The sequence below is a fragment of the Myotis lucifugus genome, unplaced genomic scaffold (genome assembly GCF_000147115.1).
Source record: "Myotis lucifugus unplaced genomic scaffold, Myoluc2.0 scaffold_211, whole genome shotgun sequence".
NCBI lineage: Eukaryota > Metazoa > Chordata > Mammalia > Chiroptera > Vespertilionidae > Myotis > Myotis lucifugus.
The window spans coordinates 2014455-2035076 of NW_005871259.1; the positions used below are offsets into that span (position 1 = coordinate 2014455).

The window sequence follows — 20622 nt, forward strand, 5'->3', positions numbered from 1 at the left end:
TATATAATAAAAGGCTAATATGCAAATTGAACAAACGGTGGAATGACCAGTTGCTATGACGTGCACTGACCCCCAGGGGGCAGATGCTCAATGCAGGAGCTGCCCCCTGGTGGTCAGTGCTGTTCAACCAGAAGCCCTGAGCCGAGCTCACGGCTGGGGAGTGCAACGGTGGTGGCGGGAGCATCTCCCGCCTCCGCAGCAATTGGACATCCCTTGAGGGCTCCTGGACTGTGAGAGGATGCAGGCCGGGCTGAGGGGGACACCCTCCCCCCCCCTCCAGTGCATGAATTTCGTGCACCGAGTCTCTACTACATATATAAAAAAAGATATATTAAACAAATATTTATTTTTTAAAAAAGTTGTGAGAAGCCCTGACCGGTTTGGCTCGGTGGATAGAGCGTCGGCCTGCGGACAGAAAGGTCCCAGGTTTGATTCTGGTCAAGGACATGTACCTTGGTTGCGGGCACATCCCCAGTAGGGGGTGTGCAGGAGGCAGCTGATTGATGTTTCTCTCTCATCGATGTTTCCTCTCTATCCTCCCTTCCTCTCTTTAAGAAATCAATAAAATATATTTTTTTAATAAATAAATAAATAAAAAGTTATGAGAAGGAGTTTAGAAGAGTTGGAGAAATTTAGGTGAAGGTGAAGTGAGTGTCAGGTTAGGTTGTTGACTATCATCTACATGGACATTAAAGGCATCTAAGAGGCCATATAAAGGACTTAGTGGTTCTCAACCTTCCTAATGCCACGACCCTTTAATACAGTTCCTCATGTTGTGGTGACCCCCCAACCATAAAATTATTTTTGTTGCTACTTCATAACTGTAATTTTGCTACTGTTATGAATCATAATGTAAATATCTGATATGCTATATTTGTTTTCCGATCGTCGCGACCCACAGGTTGAGGGTGAGGGTGAGGGTGAATGTGAGCTTGATTTCAGGGTCCTCAAGGAATGAAACAGCAGGAAAATTTATCTGATGCAAAAATATCTACTTTAAGAACAAGAACTTGCCCCTTTTTCCCCTCTCCTTTAAAAAAATAACATACAAAAACATTGAGACCTCTCTGAAGTCGCTGCTCTGACACTGGTTCTCTGTCACCAACTGGTTGTCATACACAATTCGTTTCATTTTTTTCTTTAAAAAAATGTTTTTAATATGTTTTTATTGATTTCAGAGAGAGTATAAGAGAGGAAAAGGAAGATTTGAAACATCAGTGATAAGAGAGAATCATTCATTAGCTGCCTCCTGCACACTCCCTACTGGGGATCAAGCTCACAATCCAGGCATGTGCCCTAACTGGGAATTGAACCAGTGACCTGGTTCATGGGTTGACGCTCAACCACTGAGCCACACTGGCTGAGATATTTCACTTCTGATACCTGCAGTTAGGGAAGACGCCACAAGTTAAGAGCAAAGTTCTAAGGATGACTGCCTCCATTTAAGATGCTAGCTGAAAATTTCATTGTCCCCAATTCTCCCACACTTCTGCCTAGCCTGCTTCCAATTTGGGGCTTCCCACAATCCTTCAGGTTTGATAATTTGGTAGAATTACTCACAGAACTTACTGAAACCACTTATTTATGATTACAGTTTTATGTTAAAAGATACAGATTAGGACTTGAGATGCATGGGGCATTGTCTGGGCCGAACAAGGGGTACAGAGCTTGCATTCCCTCTGTTTGTGGGTGTGTTGCCCTCCCAGCACATTATTATATTCACAAACCAAAAAGCTCCACTAGGTCTCTGTGTCTAGAGTTTTGATTGGGGTTTCGTTATATAGGCATGAATGAGTAAATCATTGGCCATGTACTTGAACTCAATCTCTAGCTCTCCTTCATCCACTTTAGATTGGGCTGGCCCAAAGTTTCAACCCTTGAATCATGTGGTTGGTCTTCCTAATAGCCAAGCCCCATCCTAAGCTTCTCTCAGGGTCCATCTTAAATTACCTCTTTGGCATATTGCACACTCCTATACTCAGAGAATTCCAAAGGTTTTTGAAACTACGCCAGGAATCAGAGACAAAGAACAGATATACAAGGGTGGACAGAAAGTAGGTTTACACTTGGGAGTAACTGAAACAGTTTATTTTTATTTTTCATTTTAGTCTATTTTATTTTTTTTCAATCTTTAATTTCTTTATTGATTAAGGTATTACATATGTGACCTCATTCCCCCCATTAAACCCCCCCCCATGCCCTCGCCCCCCTGTTGTCTGTGTCCATTGGTTGGGCTTATATGTATGCATACAAGTCTTTTGGTTGATCTCTCCCCTTTACCTCCACCCTCCCCTACTTTTTCCCTCTGAGGTTTGACAGTCTTATCGCTGCTTCTCTGTCTCTGGATCTATCCCTTTTCATCAGCCTATGTTGTTCACTATATTCCACAAATGAGTGAGATCATGTGGTATTTATCTTTCTCTGACTGGCTTATTTCACTTAGCATTAATGCTCTCCAGTTCATCCATGCTGTTGCAAATGGTAAGAACTTCTTTTTTACCGCAGCGTAGTATTCCATTGTGCAGATGTACCACAGTTTTTTAATCCACTCATCTGCTGATGGGCACTTAGGCTGTGAAACAGTTTATTTTTGTATTATTAATTATATTACTTTCCATACAAACAACTGTAAACCTACAGTAGCCCACTCCTGTATTATTTATTATACTAGAGGCCCGGTGCACAGATTCGTGCTCTGGTGGGGTCCCTCGTCCTGGCCTGTGCCATCTCGCAATCTGGGACCCCTTGGGGAATGTTGGACTGCCGGTTTCGGCCTGATCTCCACAGGCCAGGCCGAGGGACCCCCCCCAGGCGCATGAATCTGTGCACCGGGCCTCTAGTATGCATATAAGATCTTTGGTTAATTTCTTCCCGCCCTCCCCTTTCCCCCCTTCCATCTGAGATTCATCAGTCTGTTCCATGTTTCCATGCCTGTGCGTTGAGCATCTTGCCCCTGGTGGTCAGTGCACATCATAGCTACTGGTCAAATGGTTGGATGGTCACTTAGACTTTTATATATATAGATCACAAGTTTACATTCTTCTGTTAATTGGATTGTATCTTGGAATCTCTCCTCTTCTTCACAATTACTGTTGATAAGTGGATAGAAGTGGAGCTTGTTTTCTAATAGGAATTTTATTTCAGGTACACATGAAAATTGGTTTACCTACCCACTTAAAACCAGTTGAGAAAAAATATTTTTTTGTTAAGGAAAATAAAAGTACTAAATAAGTCATGAGGTATCTTATAATTGAATCACTTTAAAAGTAAGAACTTATTTTGTTTAGGCAAAGCTTTATGTATTTGATTTTTTAATCTTAACTATTTTGATAGTAGCTGTCCCTTCAGCAGATATTCTGTATCTGTTTTTTGCCAGGTGCAAGGAATACAACCATGAATGAGATATAATTTCCACTCCCAAGGAATTTATAGTTTAGCAGAAAACAGATATGTACACAGATAACTTGATAGCTGCTAAAGTTGAGATATTCACATGTTTTGGGGAGCACAAAAGAGAGGGACTTACTTAAAAAGAACTAGGAAAATGTTTTAAGTATGCAAAGACTGGAGGGTGAAGACTATATCTTACAAATAAGCTTCTCTGGATCTGATACTGTGTTTAGATAACTGTAAATAGTCTGATCTGGGACCCAGGAGATGAGGCTGGAAAGATAGGTATAGCCTCTTGTTTATATAAGATACCAAGGAGTTTGGCATTTACCCTATAGGCAATGGGAATTTAAAGTTTTAAAGTAGAAGAATGATTTGTCTGAGCTTATATTGATCATGGTATGATAGATTAATTAGAGAAAGATCAGGTGGACCAATTTGGAAATTTTCCCACCCAAATAGTATAGGGGCTTTAACTTAGGGATAGTGAAGACATATTCAGAAGTAAATTTACAAAAGGAAGGGAAGGGGGAAAGATTTTAGAATGTCTTCAAGATACCCTTCTTGGGCAGTTGGTGATGTGGTGAAGTGAAAAAGAGGTAGGAGGTGTGCAAAAGGAGAAGGTTGGAGATAGAAAAAGGATGTGGGTTTATGCTATTTAGTGAGATAAAAGGATCTGTTACTCAAAAGAGAAACCTGAAACTACAAGTTTTAGATGTGATTGTTGAAGTTATGAGGAACAATGATATTTAGGGTGAACATACTGGGTTTCCTAAGGGAGCTTGTAGTCAAGAGTGCCAGGTGCTACAGACATCTGTTAGATAAGGACTAAAAGTAGATAGTTTGCTTTGGCAGATTACCTCTTGTGATCTTAAGAGCCATTTCCATAGTGTCAAATGTTAGATTTGTGCGGGTTAAGGAATGAAAGGGAAATGAGGAAATGCAGACAATTAAAATTCTTTACAGCTTTAAATTTTGTAGCAATTTTGTCTGGTTTATTATTTACTCTTTCCTTGTAGTGTCAGGGAAATAATTGCATTTTCTCAATCTGTGATTATTTCAGTGTCACATAGTTTTTCTTCTTAACCCTTTGCGGTCCAATTTTATTTTTGGAATTCAAACAGTTTGGTCCAAATTAATTGACGGGATTGAATGTTGAACGGGTTTGCGGACCTCAGCCTCTACTTTGGACCTGCTCCTAGCACCTGGTCTGTCGAGTCAGCCTCCACGTTGGACCGAAAAGGGTTAAATAAAAAGCATAATTAAACATCATGCTAATTTTAATTGACCTTGGTCTTCAGTTGATATTTTTTCCATACATGACTTAAAGATATATTCATTATACATTAATTGGTATCCTGTTAAAATGTCCAAAAGGCTACTTACTATACCGTGTATTACAAAATTGTCAATTATCTTTGTGACATTGTTATCCTAGAACAGAGCTCAAGGGCCAAAGCTGGAACAATTTAAGCAACAAAATAAATAATAAGAGTATTGGATTATAACCTAAAGAATAATGTAAATATCCATGAGTCCATGCCAATATCAATAAATGATTGATTAGATAAATGGAGGAACTTGTTGATTATGGACTGAATTTAGTGACCTAGTTCCAAAGAACAGAGTATGGAAAGGGAAAAAAATAGTAATTTTATAGTAAAGAAGCCTAGCACACAGCACCTTAGCCAAATACAAGGTTAACTTCATCAATAATAAATCATCATGGCAATATGTATCCTTTGATATAATATGATTGGAAATTCTTTCCAAAAACCCGTAACACCAGTTTAATCATAAGAAAACATTTTTTTAAAAGGGCATTATACAAAATACCTGACCAGTACTCTTTAAAAGTACCAAGGACCTGTAAAAAAAAAAAAAAAAGATTGAGGAATTGTCACAGATTAGAGGAGATTAAGGAAGCATGACAACTAAATATGGTGTGGTATCCTAAATTGGACCCTGTAACAGGAAAAGGAAATAAGTCGAAAAATTATCTCAATGTTAATTTCATAGTTTTGACAAATGTGCTAAAATTGTGTAAGATGTTAAAATTAGGGGGAACTGGGTAAAGGAAGAGAATTCTTACCCTGTACTGTCTTTGCAAGTTTCCTGCAAATTTAAAATTATTTTAAAACCAATTTAGCTTTTTTTAAAGAGTGGACTATCAAGGACTTTCAGTCAAGATGGAGAAGTAAACACTATGCTTGCCTCCTTCAGTGGCTACATCAAATTTGCAACTAAATTATAGAACCATCTGAAGACTAGGTGACTTAGATATTGCACCTGCCTGCAGGAAAAGCTCCAGGGGCATGCAGGGAGGAACTGAATTGTCTGGCTTCAGGGTAAGGGGTGGAGGGGCAGCTCTCTCCCAGAAAGAAGTTCTGGCAGGCACCATTGTTCCTTTGTTGCGCTCTCCCACACAGCCGGCAGGTGCAGGCAGGTGCCATATCTGAGTTCATCCACTTGGTCAACACCACTCCTCCCACTCTGGTGATTCCCTGAGTCTTGCCCCAACCTGAACCTTTTCCAGCAACTATTTCTTTTTTATTTTAAATCCTAATCCGGGGATATTTTTCCATTGATTTTTAGAGAATGGAAGAGAGAGGGAAAGACAGAAATATTGATGTGAGAGAAACACATCAATTGGCCTAGGCAGGGGAAGACCCTGCAAACGAGGTTCGTGCCCTTGACTGGAATCAAACCTGGGACCCTTCCGTCTGTAGGCTGACACTCTATTTACTGGCTAAGGCTTTCAGCAACCATTTCTCACAAGCACCTAGCCATTGCTCACACTATGGACTTTCTTAAAATCAAAGATTTGCAAACCCCAAACAAACTGTAGCTGACTTGTGGTGCCCTCTACTGTACCTCTTGCTAAGTGACCCCTGGCAATAGTGGCACCCAGTCTCTTCAATATGCCTCCACGCCTAGCACAGTCAACTACCAAACACTGATCACTTTGTAGCTCCTACCAGGTGGCCCTAGGTCAGACACAGGCCTGGAGCTGTACCAGAACTCCTCCCAAGAGGTCCAGGATCAACACACCTGGTAGCCAGCTTCACACAACACCAGAGCACCATTCAAATAGATCCACAAATGACACACACAAAGGGTGGACTCTGCAGGCACCAGAGCCCCACTAAAGCAAATTCTACTCTGTGGGGTCAGCCCCTGAAAAACAGCTCATTGTAGTCCTGTATAGTCCTCAGCCAGTCAGCCTGAAGTGTCAGCAGCAATTAAGGCTCAACTACAGCAGGAGGGCACACAAAACTCACACAAGGGACACCATTGGACCACTTAGCTCAGGTGACCTGGGAATATCTGCCACTGGGCCCCATAGGACACCTATATTTGGCCACCCTGCAAAGACTGAGTGATATAGCAGATCTTCCTAGTACATAGAAACAAACACAGGGAAGCAGCCAAAATGAGGAAACAAACAAAAGAACATGACAAAACTCCAGAAAAAGAACTAAATAAAAATGGAGGCAAGTAATATACCAGATACAGAGTTCAAAATTTTTGATCTCTGTATCTGGTATATTTTTATAAAGATGCTCCGTGAATTTAGGGGAAGAAAAGATGAACTCAGTAAGAACTTACTCAGAACTTACACAGTGATAGAAACTATAAGAAAGAACCATTCAGAAATAAAGAATACAGTAACTAAAATTAAGAATACATTAGATGGAATCAGTACCAGATTACAATAAGCAGAGAAATCAGCAATTTGTAGTACAAGGTAACAAAAAATACCCAATCAGAACCGCAAAAAGGATAAAAATTTTTTAATGAGGATAGTATAAGTGAACTGTGGACAATATTTACATCACAGTAGTACCAGAAGGAGAACGAGTGGACAAGCAATGGGAAATATATTTGAAGCAATAATGGCTGAAAACTTAACTAACCTGGTGAAAGAAATAGACATACAAGTCCAGGAAGTACAAAGAGACCCAAACAGGATAAAACCAAAGAGCCCAAACCAACATGCATCATGCCAACAAGAGAATCTTAAAAGAAGCATGAGAAAAGTAGTGAGTTATATACAGGAAAGCTCCAATAGGACTGTCATCTGATTACTCAACAGAAACTTTGCAGACCAGAAGGTATTCGAAATATTCTAAGTGATGAAGCAAGGATCTACAACCAAGATTATTCTACCCTGAAAGGCTATTATTTAGAATCCAAGGGGAGATGAAGAGCTTCTCAGACAAGAAAAAGCTAAAGGAGTTAGTATTAACTAGTATTACAAGATACTTCAGATCAAAGGACACGCATACACCCCCTAAAAGCAAAGGGATGGAACAAGATATTTCATGAAAATGAAAAAAAAAAAAGGGTAGCAATACTTATTACAGACAAAACAGCCCCCCCCCCCCCCAATTATAAGAGAAAGTTCATTGAAAGTTAGGTAGTAGAAGTGAAACAGGGGTGCTATATAAACTGAAAAAACAAGCTACAGAGGCAGAAGAAGAGTTCTTGGAGCTTAGGAAAGGGAAGGGAAAGAAAAAGCAAAGGTAACTCATCAGAGGAGAAGGGAGAGGCATGGGTGAGCAGGAGTGCCCAAAATAGACTTTAATTTGATATATTTTCATTGATTTCAGAGAGGAAGGGGGAGAGAGAGAAATGTCAATGATGAGAATCATCAGCTGCCTCCTGCATGCACCCCCACTGGGGATTGAGCCCGCAACCGAGGCATGTGCCCTTGACCAGAATCGAACCTTGGATCCTTCAATCCACAGCCCAAAGTTCTATCCACTGAGGCAAACCAGCTAGGGCCCCAAAATAGACTTTAAAACAAAGGCTGTAATAAGAGACAAAGAAGGACATTTGCATATGTAATAGCCAAGATATGTAAGTAACCCAAGCACCTATTCATAGATGATTGAATAAAGATGTGGTACATACATATATGCAATGGAATATTAATTGGCTATAAAAAAGAATGAAATCCTGACAGGATAGAGCGTCGGCCTGCGGACTGAAGGGTCTCAGGTTCGATTCTGGTCAAGGGCATGTACCTTGGTTGCGGGCACATCCCCAGTAGGGTGTGTGCAGGAGGCAGCTGATGGATGTTTCTCTCTCATCAATGTTTCTAACTCTCTATCCCTCTCCCTTCCTCTCTGTAAAAAAAAAATCAATAAAAATATATTTTTTTAAAAAATGAAATCTTACTATTTACAACAACATGGATGGACTTATGGGGTATTATGGTAAGTGAAATAAGTCAGACAGAAAGGCAAATACCTTATGACTTCTCTTATATGTGGAATCAAAAAATGAACAATACAGACACAGAGAACAAATTCAGAAACAGAGGATGGTTGTCATTTGGTAAGTCAGGGGGGCTGGGGTGAAAAGGTGAAGGAAGTAAGAAGTACAAATTGGTAGTTACAAAATGACCACGGTGATATAAAGTGCAGCACAGACAACATAGTCAGTAATAACCTTGTGTGGTGTCAGGTGGGTACTACTTATTGGGGGGATCACTTTATAAGTGTTAGTTCCAATAAAACAGACATAATTGATAGGTTATGGTGATGTAAATTTGAGGAAAAGTAAATGAAATCAGATTAGTGACATAGGAATGATAGTCCATATGTAGTCTGGAGCACGGCATTTAACCTTTCCTTTTTTTTAATAGATAGGGGCTCAGGCTGATTTAATCACTCAAGCAATTTGGGTCTAAACAAGATAAATCTCATAAAACCTTAAAAAATAGCAGGTCTAATCATTATAAATGATATGTGTGTGGTGGTTAGCGTTTTTCTTAAGTTACATAGTCTTTTATACTAGCTGTTATCTACTAACAGTCTAAAATCAGCTTTCTGATAGTATACACTTTAAGTGGGCCCAGGTTTCTGGTTTCAACCCAATCTTGATAATTCTATTTCATTAAGTATCTGTGTTAGGTAGACATGAACTAGATATGAACTAGGCCCAGTGAGAAAGAATTTGTGACCTGTAGTGGCAGATTCCATTCCTGATTTTTAACATTTTCAACTCATGGCTGGCTGCATACGTCAGAACCTGTAACCTGATTTCAAAAATGGGGTGAGCACTATCATGTAGTATTTTTGCTTTGACAGATTACAAATTATAGAAAAAAAAGATAGAGAGGGAAATTATTATAGGTGTTGATAACTATTTTGTCCTCCAAGAATAAATTAGTGGTAAATTTTTTTCAGAAAAAGTTGATTATGGACTGAATTTAGTGACCAAAGAACAGAGTATGGAAAGGAAAAAAAAATAGAATGTAAGCATTGATCAGAATTTTCTGATGTATAACAATTTCTCTAGCATGGTGTATAAGATACATTCATAAGTGAAGTATGAACATGTGGAGATGAAATCAGAAAATTGTAGTGGTTAGTGCAGTTTGGGGAATTTCCAGAAGAATTTCATTTCAGTGAACTGATTTGGGCCTTATGAGGAAAGCCCAATTAGAAGGAGAAAAACAAAAGCAAAAACAGAAAAGAAAAAGCAATAAAATAGGAGAAAACAGACTTTTTAGCTTAAAAATCACCAGCATAGGCTCTGAATCATTTTCTCTTAATTTACATTTAATTGGTGAGTCAGGTAAAATTTTTGCTTTCAGTAAATGTATTTCCCACAATTGGGATCAGCCTTTTTTATTGTGGAACCAGTTCTTATCTCTCTCTCAGCAGTCACCTTATTCAAAAGAACCTTCCAGGGCTACTATGAACTATGAAACGTAGCAAAGGATTCGGAACTTGAAACAAAAAACTTTGATCAGACATTTTCAAATAGTTTGGTATTTTGCATTCATATTCTTTTACTATGGTAATCCATTTTTATTATAACCAGTTTTGATTCAGTCATTGTCTGACAAACATCACTAATAGCCTTGACTTATAAATGATAAAGAAAAAGGAATTTCTTAAAATTTTACAACTATTTTCGTTTTGGTGAAAAATGACTTAAGTATTAGAAATTTGTTTTAAATGTTATTTCACAATCAGTTTTTCTTTGAACTGATTATTGCATAGTATACTTCCAAATCTAGCATACTTACTCTGTTTTACCCAAAGATATTTCTTCCTAGCATTAGAAACATCAAAGAACCTGTTGCTCATTCAAAGCATTGAATAGTTACTTGGATCTTTAGTGTTGAACTCCCAACAGTGCATGACCAAAATTTATGCTATATTAAGTTATGAAAGTTTTAATGGATTTAAACTAAAGAAGTACATGTTTTATCCAACTGTTGCTGGTTTCATTCACTTGCTGTTGTTGGTTTTTTTGCTAATTTACATTTGCAAATTCTTCGTTTAGTTGTCTAGGATACTTCAGTGAATTAGTTTGAATCTTTTTATTCCAGTGTTTTCTTTGTGATGCCTTCCCCCCCCATCCCCACAGATACTACTATCAGTGGAAATTTTCTCTATTTATGTGGATATCTTTGCCCATTTGACTCTATCTTTACACCCAGGCATCTATAAATATAGTATTCCTTTTTTATCTTAGATTTCAGTGCCTCCTGTGTAAACATCAATCAAGATGTCTTGTGGCAGATAAACTTCAGAACATCATCTTGGTTTCCACTCATTGTTGTGTATAATGCGAAGATTTCCAGATGCTTATCCCTTTAAAATCTAGTTATGTTCTTTTTTGTGTTTTTTTTTTTCAACTTTCTGGCATTCTTATCCATGATTTCATCTTATGGTTTTGCTATAAAAGTACCATCTTTCCCCTTTTTGTCTAATTTGACATAGAACCTATCTTAATCTTTAAAAGCTCATCCAATAGTGGCCAAATAAAATCCAAAAATCCTACTATCAATACAACTTCCAGGGCTCACTCATATTTCCAAATTTGTTTTTAATTCTTAATTCCCTTTTTATTATCCCAATTGATAATATTCTCTTTGTTCAGTTTCCTTCCTTACTAGTAGTCTGCTTTTGTTTTTACATGAGGTCTCTATTTTTCTAACTGAAAAAATGATTTTATTGTAGTAATCAGCTTACATTTATATTGAATTTCAATTTTATTTAGTACTTAATCTATATTTTCTCCTTCCTTCATTTATGGGTGTAGATTTCTAAACCTATTTCTGAAGCTGTTGTCTGAGTGATGAGACAGTAGTGTTTCTACCTAATAGTTTTGTGAATTGAGGAATTCCCATTTATATTCTTTGTTTACTTATAAAGTACTTAATTATTTGGCTTTACACTATATTGAAATGAGAAATGATGGGAACTCTCTGGTATCTAAAATTAAAATTATATGAGTTCTTTGTGTGTATTATCTGAGGAAGTATATGATTTTCTTGAACTGGAAACTTCTTAAACTTCTTGTCCTGTGAGTAGTGGAGAGTCTTCACATATCCCTCCAGGCAGAGTTAAAATGACCACGTATGAGACATGAACAAACATTTGTCACATGATGGAGATAGCAACAAAGCAGTAACTCCCCTGAAAAATAAACTGATTTAGAAGAACCGAAGAGCCAAATAGGAAAAACAGAAAACTACTTTCTCCCCTGGTACAAGAGCTGAATAGAAAGCCAGACACCATCAGGTTGTGACTCATTATTCCTCACATCTGGTTTTACTGATGTAATCTAGGGCATAATCCCAACCCTGGAGAAGCTATGGTGAAGAATCAGTGAATTAGAAGATTCACTTCATATTAGCTTTTTCCAACCTTGCTGTTACTTACCAGCCTTGGAGGTACCTATATTACTAGTAATTCTTAATTGGAGGTACTCGTTTTACTAGTACCTCTTTATATTTAAAAGAAGTGCTTAATATTTTAAATTAGTTCCAGTTTCTAATTGGGCATAATGTGAGTGCTTTAGTAATCCAACGTTCAAGTATATTTATTTGCCTGCATTTTATAGTTTAATTTGTAGCAGAGCCAAAAATCAAGCTCACCATGCCTTATTCCATATGTACTTAACACTATACTACACTCAACTCTGCATTGCATTCTGTTTTAGGTTTTGAAAAAGATATATTGGTCTCTTTTGAAATAGACATGCTTGTTCTCTTTGGGTATTACCTTGCTATTCCCCAGCCACCCAACTGCATAGTGGCACTTATAAAACAGTATACTTTTGGCAGTTTTGGAGATAATGTTTGCAGATTTCATATGATTAGGCCAGTTTTAACATGCTTTTGAACGTCTTTTTTAGGTTGCTACTTCTTGCACATAAGTTTATATCATCATTTTCCAATCTTAAACTTGGTTACATCATTAGTTAATATTGTTTTCAGGTATCCTCATTCTCTTACTGCTAAGTAATGTTTTTAAATGAAATAAGGGTCTAGATCTGATGATTACCAAGCCCTAGAGATTGGTGTCTCAGGGATACAACTTATTCCCCTCAAATATGGAATATTGTCAAGAAAAGTTCTGCTCTGTTGAACAGGGAATTCAGACAGACTTTTAAAAATGAAAATTGAGAACCTTCCTGAATGAGATTTTATTCTAATCTCCTATTAAATCCTAAGAATAGGCTGCTGGCCTCCATTACTTTCAGGAAATGAAAAATGGCTCAGAAGCTAAGTAAGCTAAGCCATCTCTTTCTCAATTGTTTCAGTTTCTCAGGAATTGCTGTACAATGCTGCCAATAACGATCTCCGGGGATCTGACCCCCATTCCACCTCCCACTGCCTCCTCTGCAGCTCCAGATGCCACCAAAAGAAGGAGCTTTGAAGAAAGTGCCTGTACCCTCTTTTACCCTGAGGTGGGTGAGGCCAGGCAGGGTGATTCTCAGGATATCCTGATGATCAAAGGTATAGTTGAAGCCTTCAACAAGAATTTCTTGAAGATGACCAAGGAATTTGGGAAACATTACCAAATAGCCTAAAATCTGAAGATGGAGCTCAAGAATGAATGGCACAAATGCCACCTGAAATGTATTATATGCTGACATACTTGACCCTAAATAAGCTCCTTGAGAACAGACTGTTAAGCTGTTTTTATATCTATTCCACAACCTCTACAATGTCTGGCATAGTAACAAGCATGTAAACTATATTCAATAATATTAGTGACTGAGAGGAAAGACTTGATAGAAAGTGCTCTCCAACCCATCTTTCCTTAGCACTTAATCTAAGAGAATAGTGATAAAGAGAGTTCAATGATGTCTCAAACTTCTTGGCCACTGTTGTCTTCTGTCTGGCTGTCTCTCTGAGTAGGAAATATCTGTCCAGTATATGAATTTTCCAGTATGAATACTTAAAGTTATGTCTTCACTGATGCCTGGGCTTTTACTTCTTACGTATTTTATTGGATTTAGCTATTTGATGGAAATCTTATCTGAACCACAGTCTAGGGGTTTTTTAAATCCTTTTGTATCTATTTTTAAGATTCAATAGTAAAAAGTCTTGCTTCTTGATTAGATCTTACCTTAGTCATCACTGTGTTTCAGAAGTAGGCTATACTATCACATCAATTTTCCAGAAATCTAACTTGTTAATCTTGAATGGCAATGCATAGTCTTAAATCTTACCTGAGCAATGCTAGAAGAGTCTGCTAAAAGAGTATTTACAGTAATGAGATTGAAGATATTATGTAATATAAACTTTTTCTCTTAGAAAAACGGAGATATTAGAAACAGCTGCGTTCAGTTCTTCAGTTTGTCCTTCTTCTTCATTAAGGAGTTTGTCCTTCTTCATTAAGGAGTTAACTCTTATTTAGAGGCAGATCTTAAAAATCTCATCTTCAGTTATTTGATTTCTTGTACCTTTTGTGCCTTCAGTTATATGTAAGGCTTTTTATTTGTAACTTTTTCAAGTTAAAAGTGAACATTGCAGAACGCTACTAGTTTTTTGACAAACATGAAATTGACATTCCTTATGTATTCTCAACAGCTAGCTTTTTAGGTTATAAGGAATCCCATCAGGAACAAGTATATTTTATTCAGGAAAATAATCTTTCCTGAATGACTTACTTATCTCTTGAATAAGAGAAGTGTTAAATTATGCTGCATTGACCTGGTGTTTTGGTAAAACTATGAGATGTTTTGAAGGGAAATTGAGTTTATTTATCTTCATGAGCTTTTATGTGCAGCTTTAAAGGGGGTTTATTCTATTTCATGGAGAAATTAGTCACTTCTAGAATATGCTGCAGTGGGAAAACATAGAATATGAAAATTACCTCTAGATGAATATGTGGATTTTAGGTCTAACTCTTTAATTTTTATCTCTGATTCTAGTAAATGAAACAATCAGGTTGCACTATAAGTTTTGTTTGTCAGTTGATATGGTGAATTGGAATTAATAATCAGGAACAGATTTGATTAGGATATTGTTAGTGGTTTTTATCAATAAACATCTCAATTATATGTTTCAAAGTAGTAATACATAAAAACTGAATTATTCAGTTCATTCTTCCACTAAAACTAGTTTTCCCTCTATTAATCTAACAGAAGAAATTGTGTATATGAAACCTGTGAAATTCTTTTGGCAGCAGCTAGTGTGGTTTGTCCTCTACTTATTGTCCTGTTACTGTCAGCTCAAAAATCATATTACAGGGAATGACAGTGGCAACAACTAAAATGTTACAGTGCTAACAAAGTATGGTTTAACATTTTTATACTTGAATTTTCCTATGGTTTCTATCTTTTCCTGTCTCTCCAGGTTCCCAAACAACCTCAGATAAGTCTTCCCAGCGACCATCAGAGAGTATGAACTGTAGCCCTACCCGGAAGAGGTCTTCATCTGAAAGTACTTCTTCAACAGGCAAGTGCTGTTTCTTTAACCAGACTTTAAAGATAATTTCTCATCTGTTACTTGTGAATAGACTTAAAATATAATATTGTATATTTATAATAAAAATTATAATTTATATTGACTTATAATATTGTATTAAAACAAAGTTGCTCTGGAGTCAGTAACAATGTACATTGAAACAATATAATAGTCTTCCCCTTTTACTCCATTGTTTCCAGCTAGACATACAGTAGTCCTCCCTTATCCATGGAGGAACTGTTCCAAGTACACCAGTGGATGCCTAAAATCACAGATAATACTGAATCATATGTTTTCTGTTAATGTCTTCACCCACAAATTTAATTCCTTTTCCATTTTAACTAAGTAATTATCACCCCCATGGCCATAACTTTCAGTTTGAGATGTGACAGCAAAACTGGCATGAATTTCTTTTTCCTTCTTTACAATTTCTTAGATAGAAAATTAATTGTTACTGCCAGCATCACTACTCTTGTGATTTGGGGCTGTTATTAATTTAAAACATAAGGCTAATTGAACACAAGCACTACTATACTGATACAGTAGTGTCCTATGTTTTCAGATTGATGTTTATTTTACACACACACACACACACACACACACACACACGAGGCCCGATGCACGAAATTCATGCAAGGGGCTCGGCCCTCGCAGCCCCAGCTGCCTTGGCCCTCACAGCCCTGATTACCTTGGCCTTCGAAGCCCTGACCTTGTCTGGAAGGTCATCCAGAAGATCGTTCTGCTGTTCGGCCTAATTAGCATATTAGCTCTTTATTATATAGGATTTTATTGATTTCAGAGAGGAAGGGAGAGGGGGAGAGAGAGAAATATCAATGTTGAGAGAGAATCATTGATCAGCTGCCTCCTGCATGCCCCACACAGGGGATTGAGTCCACAACCTGGGCATGTGCCCTCTCCAGGAATTGAACCGTGACCTCCTGGTTTATAGGTCGACACTCAACCACTGAGCCATACCAGCTGGGCATCTCATCATTGATGTTTCCATCTCCCTCTTCCTTTCCCTTCCTCTATCTGAAATCAAGAAAAACATACGTATATTTTAAAATATGACATTCACAAATCTCTGAGATATACAAAAAAATTTATAAGGTTGTAAGAAGAATATTAATATTTATTTCTAACCTCAAAATTAGTAATGTTTATGTATTTATAATTAGTAATATTTATGTATTTTTTATATTTTTTTATTGATTTCAAAGAGGAAGGGAGAGGGAGAGAGAGATAGAAACATCAATGATGAGAGAAAATTCTTTTAGGAGTTTTATGGTGTCAGGTCTTACACTTATGTCTTTAATCTCTTTTAAGTTTATTATGAAACTGGTGTATGAAACTAGTCTGGTTTCTTTATATATTTTTTACATGTATCTGTCTAGTTTTTCCAACACCATTTATTGAAGAGACTATCTTTACCCATTGTATAGTCTTGCCTCTTTTGTCATAGATTAATTCACTATATAGGTGTGGGTTTATAGTCTGGGCTCTCTATTCTTTTCCATTGGCCTATTTGTCTGTAGTTATGCCAGTCCATGCTGTTTTAAGTATAGAAAGAACTTTTTTCTTTCTCAAGATTGCTTTGGCTAGTCTGGTCTTTTGTGATTCCATATAGATTTTTAAAGTATTTATTATAGTTCTGTGAAAAATGCCTTTGATATTTTAGTAGGGATTGTACTGAATCTGTAGAATCTTTGGGTAATATGGAAATTTTAGTGATGTTAACTCTTCCCTATCCATGCATTTGTAATTGTATTTTCCATGTATTTGTATCTTCTTCAGTTTCTTCAATGTACAGGACTTTTACGTCCTTTGTTAAATTTATATACAAGTATTTTTTATGCAATTGTAAATGGGATTATTTCTCTTCTTTCTTGCTCTTTCTTTCTTTCTATTAATTTCAGAGAGAGGAAGGGAGAGGGAAATAGTAACATCAATGATGAGAGAGAATCATTGATTAGCTGTCTTCTGCACTCCCCCTACTGGGGATTGAGCTGCAACCCAGGTATGTGCCCTGACTGGGAATCGAACCCAGGACCTCCTGGATTGTGGGTCAATGCTCAGCCACTGAGCCATACCAGTTGGGCAGGGATTTTTTTGTTTGTTTGTTTATTTGTTTTGAGAGAGTAGAAGAGACAGAGGGAGCAGTGAGAGGGAGAGAGAAAAACATAAATTTGTTGTTCCATTTATTTATGCAGTCATTGGTTGATTCTTGTATGTGCCCTGCCCTGGAATCTGAATCACAACTTGATGTATTAGGATGATACTCACCAGCTGAGCTACCCAGCCAGACCTGTACAGATTTTTTAAATTATAATTTTAAAGCTTTACTTAAGAAGAGAGTTTTATTTCTATTCCTTTGCATTTAAGACATTGTCAGAAAAGGCATTGAACTAGCAATATTATCTACTAGAGGCCCGGTGCACGAAATTCATGCACGGTGTGTGTGTGTGTGTGTGTGTGTGTGTGTGTGTCCCCCTCAGCCCAGCCTGCACCCTCTCCAATCTGGGACATTCCTCTCACAATCCAGGACTGCTGGGTCCGAACCGCTCACCTTCCTGCCCGCCTGATTGCCCCTAACTGCTTCTGCCTGCCAGCCTGGTCACCCCCTAACCACTCCCCTGCCAGCTTTATTGACACCTAACTGCTGGCCTGATGGACACCTAACTGCTCTCCCCTGCTGGCCCGGTCACCCCTAACTTCCCTCCCTTGCCAGCCTGGTTGCCCCTAACTGCCCTCCCCTGCTGGCCCGATTGCCCCTAACTGCCCTCCCCTGCAGGCATGGTCCCTCCCAGCTGCCCTCCCCTGCTGGCCTGATCACCCACAACTGGCCTCCCCTGCTGGCCATCTTGTGGCGGCCATCTTTGACCACATGGGGGTGGCCATCTTGTGTGTTGGAGTGACAGTCAATTTGCATATTGCCTCTTTATTATATAGGATATTTAAAGTTTAGGTCTTTATCCAAGATCCAAGATTGCTTTAACTGACAAGTCCTTTAATTAGACCTTCATTTTTGATGAAATTAACTCTTATTTCTTTCTGCTCTTCATCTCAGACAATGAGAATTCTTGTTTTTTTTAATCCACATATTATTAAGGAAATATGAGTCAATTTTGAATTTATTATGGTTACTGAAATGTACCCTATTCATGAAAGTATACTGTCAACTTGCCTATGAAAGACAAATGCATATGGTATTATGATGTTTAATCTTGCTGTGAAAAATAGAGCAGTATTTCTTATCTTTTGTCCTATGTAAAAAGTTATTTAAATAGCTAGCTGTGTTCAGTTTTTATCTGTGTGATTTGTCATCTTATTTAGTGAACGGAGTTCCCTCTCGAAGTCCAAGATTGGTTTCTTCTGGGGATGACTCTGTGGATAGTCTGTTGCAGCGGATGGTACAACAAGAGGACCAAGAGCCCCTGGAGAAAAATAATGATGCTGAGGTTGCATCTGCCTCTGTGCCACCTTCCTGTAGTCCAGGCCATAGCCACAGCAAGGAGCGAACCATGGGAAAACCAGATGGCCTTCTAGTGCCTGCAGTCCCCAGTGACTCCTGCAGTAATAACATCTCACTCCTTTCTGAAAAGTTGCCAAGCAGCTGTTCCCCTCATCATATTAAGAGAAGTATAGTGGAAGCTATGCAGCGCCAAGCTCGGAAAATGTGCAATTATGATAAAATCTTGGCCACAAAGAAAAACCTGGACCATGTCAATAAAATTTTAAAAGCCAAAAAACTTCAAAGACAAGCCAGGACAGGAAATAACTTTGTGAAACGCAGACCAGGTCGACCTCGGAAATGTCCCCTCCAGGCTGTGGTATCAATGCAAGCATTCCAGGCTACCCAGTTTGTTAGCCCAGAATTGAATGAAGATGAGGAAGGAACAGCACTACACCTTGGTCCTGATACGGTTACAGATGTCATTGAAGCTGTTGTTCAGAGTATAAACCTGAATTCAGAACATAAGAAGGGATTGAAGAGGAAAAGTTGGCTTTTGGAAGAACAGGCCAAGAAAAAGCAGAGGCCATTCCTAGAACAAGAAGAACAAGAGAACACTAAATGGTAATTCCTTGCTTATTAACATTTTTATTTGAGTAGAGGAAACTAGCTTTTATACAAATGTAACATACCTATGCAGATGCATAATTCAGTTAATCGTAAAACCTTTTATTGTATACTAGAGGCCCAGTGCACGAAATTCTTGCACTGGTAGGATCCCTAGAGGCTCCCGGCCAGGGCCTTCCCTCCCTTCCCCTGGCCAGCCCTGCCCCCTGGTTGAACTCCCGGATAACTCCTGGTCGAGGGGACAGATTGCATACTACGCTTTTATTATATAGGAAGACTTGTTCTTCTCTGTTCTATTTTAAAGTGTTCTTATTCATGGCTGTCCAAAATTATAAATGATTAAAAAGCAAAGGGGATGTAATAATCTAATTCAAGCCCCTCACTTTACAGATGAGGAAATCAAGGCCTAGAGAGATTATATATTTTATCCAGTATATAGCTATGTAAGTGGAATCATTTTTACTATCACACTATTTTACCTTTATTGTGTTCTAAATTTTCCATCCTATCATCAAATACATTTTCCTGCATATTAGATTTATTTTCTTCATAATTTCCTTTTTTTCTTAAAGGTGTAGAGTAGAAAGTAAAAAATTACCAAAAAAACCAAACCATTTAGTCCTTTTGTTATATATCCAACCATTTATTTCCCTGAAGGTTTTATTTATTTTTAAAAAAAATACATTTTTAGTGATTTCAGAGAGGAAGGGAGAGGGAGAGATAGCTAGAAACATCAATGGTGAGAGAGAATCATTGATCAGCTATCTCCTGCACAGCCCACACTGGGGATTGAGCCTGCAACCTAGACTTGGAGCCTGCAACCCAGGCATGTACCCTGACTGGGAATTGAACCGTGAACTCTAGGTTCATAGATCGACACTCAAACATTGAGCCACATCGGCAGGGTGGTTTATTCAATATTTTAAAATTAATTAGTACAATATTCACCATTTGCAAATGGCTTTAGCTTTACTAAATATGTCATGCTCAAGCCCTAGCTGATTTGGCTCAGTGGATATTGTGTAGGCCTGTGGACTGAAGGGTCCTGAGTTGGATTCCAGTCAAGAGCACATGCCCAGGTTGTGGACTCAATCCCCAGTAGGGGGCGTGCAGGAGCCAGCCAATTAATGCTTCTCTCTCATCATTGATGTTTCTATCTCTCTGCCTTCCTCTCTGAAATTAATAATATATATATATATATATATATATATATATATATATATATATTAAAATATTTAAAGAATAATAAAATAAAATAAATAAATACATCATGCTCAGTCTCACATTACAATCCTGTTCACAATTAGAGAAATACAAATTGAAAATCTTAGACACAAAATAAAGAAACAAAATTAAATAAATAAAATGCTAGACACACTTTAAGTCTTTAACATATATTGTCAAATTACTCTCTTCAAAGCCACAT

The 20622-nt window shown here is 37.8% G+C and overlaps 1 protein-coding gene across 6 annotated transcripts in view; it reads left to right on the plus strand.

Annotated features, from left to right (window-relative positions):
* Nucleotides 1-20622, plus strand: part of ASH1L (ASH1 like histone lysine methyltransferase) — a 124895-nt gene that overhangs the window by 37419 nt on the left and 66854 nt on the right. For 5 of the 6 annotated variants that reach the window (XR_002831441.1, XR_002831442.1, XM_023761597.1 and 2 more), the window contains 3 exons: nt 13049-13159; nt 15008-15109; nt 18452-19193. Coding sequence is in view for 4 of the 6 variants with exons in the window: in XM_023761597.1 (XP_023617365.1) it covers nt 13049-13159; nt 15008-15109; nt 18452-19193 (955 nt within the window). In the remaining 2 variants the exon portion in view is untranslated. The remainder of the gene's footprint in view (nt 1-13048; nt 13160-15007; nt 15110-18451; nt 19194-20622) is intronic. The other variant, XM_006097833.3, reaches the window with a different exon arrangement.